The sequence below is a fragment of the Nelumbo lutea genome, chromosome 8, assembly GCF_056320005.1.
Source record: "Nelumbo lutea isolate HS-2025 chromosome 8, American lotus-T2T, whole genome shotgun sequence".
Taxonomy (NCBI): Eukaryota; Viridiplantae; Streptophyta; class Magnoliopsida; order Proteales; family Nelumbonaceae; genus Nelumbo; species Nelumbo lutea.
In genome coordinates, this window is record NC_142691.1 from 57846383 (window position 1) to 57859774 (window position 13392).

Sequence of the window (13392 nt, forward strand, 5' to 3'; positions counted from 1 at the left end):
GGCAACGGGGCGGGGCGGGTTCTGCATATCCGTCCCAACGAGCGGTTAAAATTCCTGCTCCGACTGAGGCGGGGAGGGGGCGGAGGGCCGTGGAGCTCTGACGGGGCGGGTCAAATTGCCAAAGCAATTTTAGGGGCAAAACCGCAAAAAAAAAGCCCAGGATGGGGGTTTTCTGTACAAGACAAAGTACAGAGCGGCTATCTGTAATTTATTTATAAAATAGAAGGTGTTTTAACTCTAGTCTGTCCATCGCGTGACTTCTCTAAATGATAGATAAAAAGTTATGCGAGTTTTCTAGTAATTTAACAAAGTAACTGGGCGTGGGGCTTGTGTGGTGAGGTGGTAGGGTGAATATGCCGTCGACGCCTTTTTATGATTAATTGGAATCGGAAACCAAAGCGAGGGAAAAGCAGGGCGAGAAGTAGAGAGGGAGGAGAGAGAGAGAGTGCACGACAGTGAGGCAGAAAATCGAAGGCCCTAGTTTCTCTCTCTCCGTAATTCTGTAAAGAAGTCGTCCTTTTCTTCGATAATTAGGGTTTCTACGACGAACTCAAAATGGTCAGTATCTCTGATAGAATTTCGGTTCCAAATTTTCATATGGTCAGTATCTCTAATTGTGTTAATTTTATATCATTTTATATTCATGAGGCGTTTAGGCTTTAGAGTACGGTTCTCCTTTTGTTTCTCTTTTTATCTATCTTTTTCTTGAATCAAAGACGATTGACTTTGCTGTTTTTTTGGATTGACACCTTGTTTCTAACCTGAGTGTCTTATTCTAAGATAGAATTTTATGTTTTAAGCAATTCGGGTATTCTTTGCGATGATCATTTACAGGATAATAAAGCATTATTCCCCGAAACAAATTATAGTCATACTAGAGAGAATCATTAATCTTCCTATATTTTGGTGCATATGGGTTTGTAAGTTGCATTTTAATTAATATTTTGATGAATACCAACATATTTATATTGCAAGAAATGAGAATTACCTGATGAATGGGAAGATAGCCGGCCACAAAACAATCATCAAACACGATTACACGAAAGGGTGATGAAGAAAATTTTCCTTTGCACAATGCACCAACTGAAAAATTACTTAATGTGATCCCATCTCATGCTTATAAAATCCTTATGAGTATATGAGCTTTAAGAGGAATTGACCTGCTTCCACAGGGTCTAAACAAATCTGTGGTGTAGGAAGGTTTTTCAATCATATGCTCAAACTGCACTGCCAAATGGAAAAATGAAGAAAAGTCTCCAAAATCTGCTCATTCATGCTGATTGATATCTAAATGCCCCCTTAAGAGTCACGGGGCTGAACAAAACGTTGCTAAAAAGAAGGGAACCCTGCACTGATTGAACAGCAAGCAAATAATATAAATGTCCTCTTAAGGTCCAGGACAGATCCTTGTTCTGTTGGGCCATTTCTAGATCCCATTTTTTAGACCTGAAATAATTCTGTTGGTAGAGGGCTTACCCTGATCGGGCTGATAAGGATCTGAATTTATTATATAAATATGGAATAACATATAATGTAGTCTATATTGATATCAGTGCATATATTTAAAATATGATTACGATCTATATGGGAAATCTAATCTCCTTGGTCCTAGGTGGATGGCTTCATTTTCATATCTCTTCATACCCTATAACATGTTGTTAGGGGAAAATGCAAGGCCATTTTGGTAATATAGTTCTGTTTCTTCATTCTTGTTTCTCCTTCCTAGCTATATCTTCTTCCCCAGTGAAAATAAGAAAAATCCTAAACCTTTTGGTTCAGGCTGCTGGCAGCTATTTTCCTCTTTGTCTGATCCATCATCCTGACTGTTTGTCACAGTAAGAAGATCCCCACTTGCTTCTCAGACACCCTTGAAACAAGGCATCAACCTCCCCTCTTCTCTATCATTGCTTTCCCCCCTTCTCATGCAAGAGTAGAGGCCGTGCTTTGCCTCATTTACCATGAGAAAAATTTGGTGACGTTTGCTGTCCACGGAGTCCTTCCCATGTGACAAGATAGTCCATACAGACTCCATAAACCAGTAACATCAGTCCCTATGGACTCCATACGCCAGTACTTTCAAAAATACACTAGTAACAGGTAACAGACCGGAGGCATGACTATGTGGACTAATGTGTCATGTGAAGAGAGCCTGTGTGGACTTGTGCATAGCATAGGCTCTCGAGCGGGGACAGTAAAAGATTTCTGAATTAACAATTTCTCAATCAGCAAGCCACTGCACTGCTGCAGCTGTTAATTATCTCCTTTTTCAGATGCATTATCCTCTGTTAGTCTCCATGAAAATATGCAGTTGGAGATAAACACTCCTGTCAGTCATCTGGTTCTTTGACAGCAGATTGACTCTAAAGCATTCATCAGTTAGATGTTTATGTAAGGGTTTTCTGGGATGTGAACTGCTATGTTTTTTTCAATCACCATGGATAATAAGCCTTGTCTAATATATATGTTATATTGCTATAGAGAACAAAGGTAAACCACAAAAGGATAGAAAAACTTTACATGATTAATGAGCCAAAACCATGTGCCGAGTCTATGTGCATATGCAGCATACCTGCTTTACAGCATATGCATGCTTTCTTTTTTTTTTTTCAATCAGCAACACTGAAATTCATTTATTAATTAGAAGATTAAGTACAACAAGAAGTTGTGGTGGACAAGCATTCCACTTAGTCCACACTCCACATCCCCAAACAAACACAAAATCAATCCCTTAAGTTACATAACAGCCAAAAGAGAAACATTCTACTAGCTAGAGTATAGCCCAGAACATAGATTGTCTTTGAACTCCTTGTTTAGCTAGACCATCAGCCATATTGTTAGCTGATCTTCTACCCATCTTACCTGAATCACCATGTCTTTAGAAGCCTGTTTGAAGTTCCTAAATTCATTCCTTTACTGCCAAATTATTCCCTCTCCTTTCCTCAGCCAGTTTACCACAATTTTTTAGTCCCCTTCAACAATCAGCCTGTTGATCCCCATTTCTTTGGCTTTTTCAACACTAAATACTGCTGCCTTCATTTCTGAGCTCACTACATCACCTTGCTGAATAGGACCTGAGAACAAGGCAAGCATATTTCCATCCTCTCCCCTTGTTACCCCACCTATGCCTGATGGCCCCAGATTTTCAAGACAGCTGCCATCAAAATTTAGTTTCCTCCACCCAGCCTCCGGGAGGACCATGATGCAATCACAATAGATTTCCTAACTGCTGTATTGGCAATTGTTCCCCAAGACCTGAAAAAGTCTTCTGTCTTAAAATCAGCAAATAACTTTAGTGTCTTCAGTCTTCACCCAATGTGCCACCCTTAAAATTATCACTTCAATTACAGCTTCTTTACTTCTTTCTTTGTCAGTAAAGATCCTCAAATTCTTTCCTCCCAAACTGTCCAAGTAACTGCTGCTCTAGTGCATTTACCCATGATTCTGCCTCTCCTTTTAGAAACCTGAAGGAGTGAAAACAAGATTTCCAAATTAGCAGGAGGACTCCATCTGCAATCAAACAAAGAGGCAAACCACTCCCAAATGAAGTTAGCAAAAGGGCAGGAGATTAAAAGGTGAAAGGCAGTCTCACCATCCAGCTTACATAAGGAGCGCCAATTTGGGGACAAGCACCAGTTTGGTCTTTTCCTCTGGAGTAGATCACAGGTATTGATGGATCCATGGAACACTTCCCAATAGAAAGCACTAACTTTAGGAGGGATGGGGTGAAGCCAAATCTCCTTGACAGGGAAGGAAAGGGAGGAGGATGTGGCCATAAGAGAGTTCAAGAAAGATTTGCAAGAGAAGGACCCTGATTGATTGAGTGCTCAAACTCTAGAATCTGAGCCACTGTCCCCCAAAGCCACTACTTTCAGCAAGCTAATCAAAGTGGAGACACTAGACAGTTCAGATTCCCTCAGGTTTCTAACCAAACTCAGATTCCAACTCAAGTTTGACGATGAAGAGGAAGAACTAATAAACTCACTAATGGGTTTTCCTTTGAGGTCGGAAAGAGCAAAAAGGAAAGAGAACACTTTGGACAGGGGGTATCCCCAATCCAAATGTCCTCCCGAAATCTGATTTTCTGACCCACAAACAAATCAAGTCTGATATGAGGGAGGAAGAGAATGTCATGGATGGCCTTCCAGGGAGCAGCCAAAGAAGCTCTATGCAAACAGCCCGCATCCCAACTATTGATTGACAGCCCAGGATGCTTGAGATAACTCTAGTCCATAATTTCTCATTTTCTTTAGGGTATCTCGAAAGCCATTTACTTAGCAAAGCCATATTTTTCAACTCCATATTTCCTATTTCCAAATCCCCTTCACCTTTCAACTGTCCCACCTTTTTCCACCTAACCATATGGTCTTTTTTCCCTCATTATCTTCTCGATTCTTTTTATCACAGCTTGGGGCATCCTAAAAACCAACATGTAATAAACTAGAAGATTAACCAAGGTGGATTTTATCAATGTGATTCTCCCACCCAAAGAAATATAATTCCTTTTCCAACTTGCCAAATATTCTTTCAAACCTTTCCACTATTGGATTCCAAAAGCTAACTGATATAGGGTTTCCACCAAGAGGCAATCCCAAATATTTCAAAGGCCATTCTCCTTTTTCACAACCCAACAAATCAGCCAAAGCTCTCAATGCACCTTCTTCTACATTGATACCAGCCACAAGACTCTTCGAACAATTGATTCTCAAACTGGAGATCCTTTTAAAGAGGCTCACAATTAGCTTTAAGTTTTCTACATCTTCTCGGCTCTCCCCATCATAGAAGATTAGTATATCATCTGCAAACTACAAATGTGAAACCAAAACTCTCTCCCAACTGTCCAACCTTTGATCAGATGCATCATGTTAGCTTTGAGATTAATTTACTTAAGACTTCAGCCACCAAAGTAAAGAGAAAGAGAGATAGTGGGTCTCCTTGTCTAAGGCATCTAATCCCTTCAATAAAATGAACTGCAGTGCCATTCACTACGACAGAGAAATGACTTGTTTGCAGACAACCTTTGATCCACTTACACCACAGATCCCCAAAACCACACCTTCTCATGATATTAATCAAGAAATCTCAGTCTACAAGATCATAGGCCTTCTCCAAATCCAATTTAATTGCTACCCCCTTCCCCTTTCTCTGTTTTTGAGCCTCCATACACTCACTTGCAACTAGAAGTTGATTAACAATTTGTCTATCTTGGACAAAGGCTCCTGGGTATTGGGCAATGATATAGGGAATCACCTTTTTAAGACTTAGAGACAGAACCTTGGCAATTACCTTATAGATGTTAGACACTAAACTTTTTTTTTTAATCAGTAAAAATCTTTCATTAAAAACAGAGAGATTAAGATACAATAGCTAAAGATTGCATAAGAATTTGCAATCTCCACCAATCAGTTACAATTCTGCCCAATACAATGAAGATCTATTTGCCCCTTGTTTTGCTATGGTATCTGCCATCCCATCTGCATCCCTTTTAACCCAACCAAACTAAGAGTTGAACTTCCTTGCAAGTGTGTCAATTTCTCTGAAAATAAACTTGAGCTTCCGAAGTGCTGATGTGATGTTTTTGGCCCAAGAGATGACCAATAGAGAGTCTCCTCTCCTTCAGTTTCTAAGTCTGTTGTTCCTATCTGCTCAGCCATCTTTAGACCTTGAAGTAGGGCTAGAGATTCAGCTTGTATTGAGTCACCATAACCTATTGGTCCAGAGTAGAGTGCCACCACCACACCTAGATAATTTCTAAACACACCCCTATGCCTGCCCTTCTAGGGTTGCCAAGAGAACTCCTATCAAAATTCAATTTTAGTTTGTTCCATGCTGGTGGCTTCCATTCCATGCTTACAAGAACTGTGGGTATATTTGTTTGTGCTATTTCGGCCCAATTTCTTAGTATCTCATTCGTGGAGTAGTTTCTAAATATCTCCATGGTCTTCACCCAATGTGCAGTTCTGACTTTTATGGCTTCAATAACCTCCTCCATTGTTTTGCTTTTTCCTGAAAAGATTCTTAGGTTTCTTTCCTCCCAAATAGTCCATACTGTAGCTACTCTCACCGCCTTCCATATACATTTTCCCCTTTTCTTCCGTTGACATAGGAAAGAGGGGCTGAATAGACTTACCACATCCTATGGGGGAGCCCATCTACGTCCAAAGAGAGAACAAACAACATTCCAAATACCAAAAGCAAAAGAGCAGGATAATAGTAAGTGGGTTAGAGTTTCACCACATCCCAAACAAAGGACACACACATGAGGAGAGAGGCAATTGTTTGGCCTCCTTTTCTGTAGCACATCACAAGTGTTTTCCTTCCCTAGGAATACTTCCCAACAGAAAGCTTGTACTTTTGGAGGGATCGGTTTAGTCCAAATTTCTCTCACTGGGAAGTTCACCCCATAGGGTTATTATGAGTGAGCAAACCAAAGAAAGATGCACAAGAAAATAAACCATCAAAAGTTGGGGACCACACTCTACAATCAGCTATAGATTGGTCCAAGTAGACCCTCTCAAGTGTTGAAATCAAAAGCACTAGAGACTCACACTCATTTTCCCTCAACCCTCTTCTAAAGCCAAAATCCCAAGAGATCCCTGATTCTGAAAGCACACCAAACCTAGCAACAGGTTTGTTTTTATAGTTTGATAAAGAGTAGAGGTCTGGGAAATTGAACATAAGAGGCACATTCCCAACCCAAAGGTCTTCCCAAAATAAAACTTTGTTGCTACAACCAACATCGAACCTGATAAATTGAAGAAAAGTTGGATATACCTCAAAGATTGCCTTCCAAGGAGAGGATGGAGCTGTATTGGGGGCTAATTTTGCATCCCAGCCATTATCTGCATCACCATGTAAGCTTTTAATGACCCTGTGCCACAATCTTTCTTTCTCACAAGGGAATCTCCATAGCCATTTCCCTAGGAGGGCCTTGTTTCTCTTTATTAGGTTCCCTATACCTAATCCACCTTGGTCCTTAGGGTAACAAACTTGCTCCCATTTCACTAAATGGTCTTTCTTTTCTTCACTTGGCTCCCACAAAAAGTCCCTCATAATCTTCTCCAGTTTCCTAGCTATTTTCATCGGGATCTTAAAGGTGGAAAGGAAGTAAGTGGGAAGGTTTGCAAGGGTTGATTTTATCAAGGTGATTCTACCCCCCAAGGAAATATAATTTCTCTTCCACATTGCCAACTTCTTCATGAACCTCTCTACCACCGGTTTCCAAAAGCTTTCAGCTTTCAAATTCCCACCCAAGGGCATTCTTAAGTATTCCAGAGGCTAATTTTTCACTTCACAACCTAGCAGATTTGCCATGGCATGGATATCCCCCCCTTCAATGTTGATTCCGGCTACACAGGTTTTTCCCCAATTGACTTTCAATTTGAAGGCCTGCTGAAATTCATCCACCAATCTTTTCAGATTCCTTAAACTGGCTTCACCACAGTTTTCACGGAAAATAATTATGTCATCAGCAAATTGCAAATGAGACACCACCACTTCTGATCTACCCATTCTCCAACCTTTACACTGGTTTTCTTGATCAGCTTTGGTGATTTGTCTACTCAAAACCTCAGCCACAAAGGTGAATAAGAATGGAGATAAGGGGTCGCCCTGTCTTAGTCCTCTTTTAGCCTGGAAGAAATCCTTTGCTACCCCATTCATCAAAATAGAAAAATGTGCTGAGCTAATACATTCTTTAATCCACATCCTCCATATTTCACCTAACCCCATCTTTTCCATTAAATTCAACAAGGACCAATCCACCATATCATAAGCTTTTTCAAGGTCCAACTTACAAATCAAACCTTTGTCACCTTGTTTTCTCTTAGCTTCCACACACAAATTTGATCCACAATTTGTCTCCCCTCTACAAAAGCTCCTTGGTTCTGAGAGATAATATAGGGCAGTACAGTCTTCAACCTACTGGCCAGGACTTTAGCAATGATTTTATACAAGTTACCCACAAGACTTATCAGTCTATAATCGTTAGGGGTTTTGGCCTCCTTTTTTGGCACTAAAGCAACAAAAGTTGCATTTGCTCCAGGTGATAATTTTCCTTCTTGATAGAACTCTACAAATACATCCATTAATTCATCTTTCAAAATTTCTCAGCAATCCTGATAGAAAGCCATTGAAAATCCATTTGGCCCCGGTGCTTTAGATCTATCCATTGAGAATATTGTTGCTTCATGTATCTCCTCAATAGTGAAGGCTCTTTCTAGGAGGTTAACTTCGGATTCTGGCACTCTGTTCCACTATAAATCTCCCAATTGTGCCATGTTTTCATTAGAGGATGCTAGGATTTACTTAAAGTGATCCACAAAGCATCTTTCAATTTCCTCTTTTGCAGTTATCACTCTTTCATCCACCTCTACACTGGAAATTTGGTTTTTCTGTCTTCTCCCATTTTGCTAGAGAGTGGAAAAAACAGGTATTTCCAAGAAATCTGTTCTTTTCTTAGAATCTCTTTCAATTGCACTTTTAAGTTCCATCTTTCTATTCTATCCTCCACCCTACACCACGGACCCTCCCATATGCCTCTAATTGCAGCTAGTTCTTCCCATAATGAGTTGCTCTCTCTATATGAATTCAGCCCATACACATTAGTCAATACCCACTCCCTTCCATCACTCATCCTCTTGGCTTTTATTGATACTAAGTACTGACCTATTAGTTCCTCCTGACAGTCAACTTCCTCATTCTTCCACATTGTAAGGATTCCACCCGAGGCATATGGGACACACCACAGGCTAGCCCATACTAAATCCTATTCTCCTCTTTTCTTCTCCCTTTTCCTATTTACAGTCTTCTCATAGGACACACCACAGGCTAGCCTTTCCACCTCCTTCATTCTTCTCTTTCTTTTTTATCATCTTCTACCCCCTTTCTAAGATAGACCTTTCCTTTGGCGAACTTCCTTTTGGCTTCTTTTTGTTCCTCTCCTTTTACTTTGGGTATCTCTCTACAGCCTTCTTCTCTCTCATCCAAACGGCAGTCTTCTTTTTCCTTCTCTTGGGTACCTGCAATAACTTCATTTCCCCTCTCATCCTTTTCCAAAACCATCACAGTAAACAATTTCTCCTCATTGTCTTTTCCACCACCCCCTCCTTTTTCTATTGCACATAGGTCATTATTCGCCACCGGTGACGTTTCAACAGCTGGAACTGCAAAATCCAAAGGCTGAAGGTTACTACAAGGAAAAAAATCAAATGAGTTTTGACAGAAAAGTGGGGGCGAAGAAAGAACTGGGTTGAGAGGAGGGGGGAAGAGACTCCCTGATCTTTTTTTGAAGAAAAAGTTAACTTTATTTGAAGAAAAGAAAGGTACATGAGAAGATGTACACAGCAATTAAGCACTCAGAAAGTTGCATAGGCAAAAAACTATCACTAAAAAGGGAATCCTTGTGAGCGCCAGATTTAGCTAGACTGTCGGCTTTAGAATTTAGCTCCCTCGGAATCTAGACTACATGAGCATTTAGAGAAGAGAGGATGTCTCTCGCTTCAGCCAGGTAGTGGGCTAAAGCCAAAGGCCCACTGTCCGGGTTAGAAAGCCAGTTAATGGTGTTGGCTGAATCTCCTTTAATGGTAAGGTTTAGTAAGCCCATGTCTTTTGCAATCCTAATGCCGGTTAGAGCTGCCATGACTTCGGCCTTTGTTGAGGAGGCTATCCCCTTCTACTTCAGATCTGAAACTGCGGGAAGTGATGAGCTCTTTATGATTAGAGTGAAGAAAATTTATGGCGTTTCTTTGATGGTCATCAAAAGTAACTCCTCCGAAGTAAATTGAGTTGGAGGTCCACAAAAAAATCTATAACAGATTATAGAAATCAGCTCCTCAAAGTTTTTTGTTCTGTTGGTAAACACCCAGTTGTTTCTCTCTTCCCAAATGCTCCAGAAGATAGCATGAGCAGCAGACAGCCATAAAGTTTTTCCTCTTTTGCTTAAACCTCTTCCGGTCCATTGCCCTAAGCAATCAACCACATTTTCTGGGAATACTCAGCTGTATTAAAAGAGTGATAGAAAGAAATTCCAAAATTTTCTAGTTTCCTCGCAGTGAATCAGGATGTGGTTGGTAGATTCCCCAGCTTTAAGGCAGAAACAGCACACACAGGGAGATAGATAATACCTTCCATGATTCTTTTTCTGAAGGAGGTAGTAAGTATTGATTTTCTTTAAGCTGGATTCCCACACAAAAAAAGCATACCCTGGAAGGGATATGAGCACAGCAAATTCTCTTGTAGGGGTACTGGTCAGTAGCTTGATCTTCCCTAACTAAAGCCCTGAAGCAAGACTTGGTTGAAAACTTACCTGATGGGTGAAGGGTCCAAACACGGAGATCTGGGGAAATTTGGGAGAGGTATACCTCTCTCAGGGTATGCAAGAAGCTAGTGCTTTCACTAAGTTCAGGTCCCTTAAAGGTCTCCTGAGATTTAGATTCCAGTTGAAGTAAGGGGGGGAGGGGGGTAAAACCTGGGATATGGAAGCTTCTTGGTTTATCGTAAGGCTGAATAGGCAAGGGAAGGAGTTGTCTAAGGTAGAATTACCCCACTATAGATCAGTCCAAAACTTAATTCTGTCACCCTTTCCCACCTTATATCTGATAAAGGATATGAAAAAAGTGTAGTTTGAGATTATACCTTTCCAAGGGTGGGTGTCTTTGACCCAATTCAAGTGGAGCTTGCTATCCCAACCGTTGGCGTGCTTTCCGTATTTGCTAGTAATTACAGCAGTCCAAAGTGCATTTGGTTCAAGAGGGAATCGCCACAACCATTTACTGAGAAGAGTTGAGTTTCTTTCTTTCAAGTGGCCTACTCCCAATCCACCTCCCTCCTTTGGTTTGCTAACATAAGACCACTTCACAAGGTGAGAGCCCCTTTCCCCACCTCCTTCCCAAATGAAATTTCTCTGAAGTTTTTCTACCAGAACTGCTATCTTGTTGAGCATGAGGAAGATAGAGAGGTAGTAGGTGGGAAGGTTTGCCAATGCTGCTCTAACTAGAGTGAGCCTCCCCCCTTTTGACAAGTAGTTCCTTTTCCATGTGGCTAACTTCTCACATTTTTCTAGAATTGGCTCCCAAAAGTTTTGATTTCTCGGGTTTCCTCCAAGGGGCATCCCCAGATAGAGGAAGGGGACGTTTTCTACCTTGCATGCCAAGATCTCTGTGAAAGTGTCCATGGAGTGAGTACCAGCTAGATTTAGGCCAGCAATACTGCTCTTTGCAAAGTTTACTTGCAGTCCAGAAACCATTCAAAACAGGTGATGACCCATTTCAGATTTGATACAAATTCTTCATCAGCCTCTAGGAAAAGGATGGTATCGTCGGCAAACTGGAGATGAGATATCTGGGTGGCTTCCCGTCCGACTTCAAAACCTCTCAAAAGACCAAGAGAGATAGTCTTGTTCACCAGTTGGCTAAAGATTTCTGTGACTAGAGTAAAGAGCAATGGGGAGAGGGGGCAGCCTTGTCTTAATCCTCTGCTAGCATTAAAATATCCTTTTGGTTGCCCGTTTATTAGAACTGAGAACCAGGTGGAGCTTATACATCCCTCAACCCATTGAATCCACTTGTTTCCAAATCCCATTAATCTCATAATATCTGTGAGACACTCCCAATCTACTTTGTCGTATGCTTTTTCCAAATTAAGTTTCACAATCACCCCTGGTTTGCCATTCATCTTCCTCTCTTCAACGCATTCGTTTGCTATTAGGATGCTGTAAATGGTTTGTTGCCCTTTGACAAATGCAAACTGATTTGGGGAAATGATTTCCCCTAGGACTTTTTTTAGTCTTCCGGCTATAACCTTTGCTAAAATTTTGTATACACTCCCCGTCAAGCTGATAGGTCTGAAATCTTTTGCTTCTAGAGTACCCTTTCTCTTGGGAATCAAGCATATGAAATTAGAATTGTTTCCTTTGTTGACAATGGCTGAATGATAGAAATCATTAAACACCTGCATCAAATCTGAACTAATTATGCTCCAATAGATCTGATAAAATAGAATTGGGAAACCATCAAGGCCTAGAGCTCTATCTCCATCCATGCTAAAGGCAGCATCCTTCACTTCTTGATCTTGAAACTCTCGTGACATTGAAATCTCCTCCCACAACCCATGGAATCTCATCATGTTCATGCAGTGAATCCAGCTCTTCCCAAAATCTACTCCTGTTTGATGGATCATTAGGGCCATAAACTGCTGTTAGGACCCAGGTAAAATCATCTGACTTGTTTGTGAAAAGCAGCGAAAGAGAGAATTCACCTCTATCAACTTCCACTCCTGAAACCACATCTTCTCTCCACATGACAAGGATTTCTCCTGAAGTGCCTATGGCTAGGAGTGTAGCCCATTTTCTGCCTCTTAAATACCAGATTTCTCTGATTAACTTTCTGTCCACCTCTTCCTTTTTGGTTTCTTGAATCAGAATAATATTAGGATTCTCTCTTCGGAAAGTATCTTTCACTAAGCTTCTCTTTATTTATCCACCCAACCCCCTTATATTCCAGCTCAGGATTTTCTTCTTAACCTCTGATGATCTTACCCTTACCTTTTCTTCTACTCCCTTCTCCTGCAAATTCCGAATTTTGATCAGCTATACCCCACTGTAGCCTCTTTAATTCCCTATTTGGTCCCTTTTTCAGAATTTTCGTTGTTCGTGATGTCACCTAGTCAACTCCCTTATCTCTTGTACTGTTCCATTCTCTACCAGAAACCTTGCCGGAATCACATTGCTGGAGGCCTAATTTTTTGGCCATCATTGTGACTACATCCATATTCTGTTCCCTGCTAGGACGGCTAACCAGTTCCTTGGACATAGAGATTGAACCCAAAACCTCCACATAACCTTTGTTTGGGAGAGCCATTGGTTGGGACAGCCGGCCACCTAAACCTAGAACACAAGAACAGCAGGGGTAGCAATGGGAAGGTGAATCATGATACTGATAGAAACAAGAAGTTCTGGATTTGAAATGGGAGTTGAGTTAGAGAGATTTGTGAGCTGGTTCGGCAGTAAGTTTCTCCCTCATCCAGTCTCAAAGCTTTTGTTGGCGGAAAGAATCCCATAATCTAGGTCTACCAAGAGGATGTCTTCCAGCATTTCTACACTTCACCACGCTTCTCTTTCTACAAAGAGAGCTTTTGATCTGTTGAAGGCTATCTCCTGGGTATCCATTTCAGATTCTGTCCTGTAAGTGCTCAGGTCTTCATCTGGCTCAGATTCTTCTTCTCCGGAGGAGCTTGGGGTCGAGATAGTAACATTCTTGGGTATAGACACAAAATCTAGGGAATAAAGAAATGCACGGTAGAAGGGTGATAAGGCACTGTAAGAAAGTTGGTGTGAAATGCAATGGGCTGTACACCTTCTCTTCCCCTTACGAAGTGCAATGGGAAGATCAAGGTCAG

At 41.0% G+C, this 13392-nt stretch overlaps 1 protein-coding gene across 2 annotated transcripts in view; it reads left to right on the forward strand.

Annotated features, from left to right (window-relative positions):
- Positions 1-236: 236 nt before the first annotated feature.
- The window catches only part of LOC148844375 (uncharacterized), a 64252-nt gene continuing 51096 nt past the window's right edge, over positions 237-13392 (forward strand). Inside the window, exon 1 of one of the 2 annotated variants that reach the window (XM_088956840.1) lies at positions 237-558. In XM_088956840.1, coding sequence (XP_088812966.1) covers positions 556-558 — 3 coding nt within the window. In that variant the 5' untranslated portion in view covers positions 237-555. The remainder of the gene's footprint in view (positions 559-13392) is intronic. The other variant, XM_088956841.1, reaches the window with a different exon arrangement.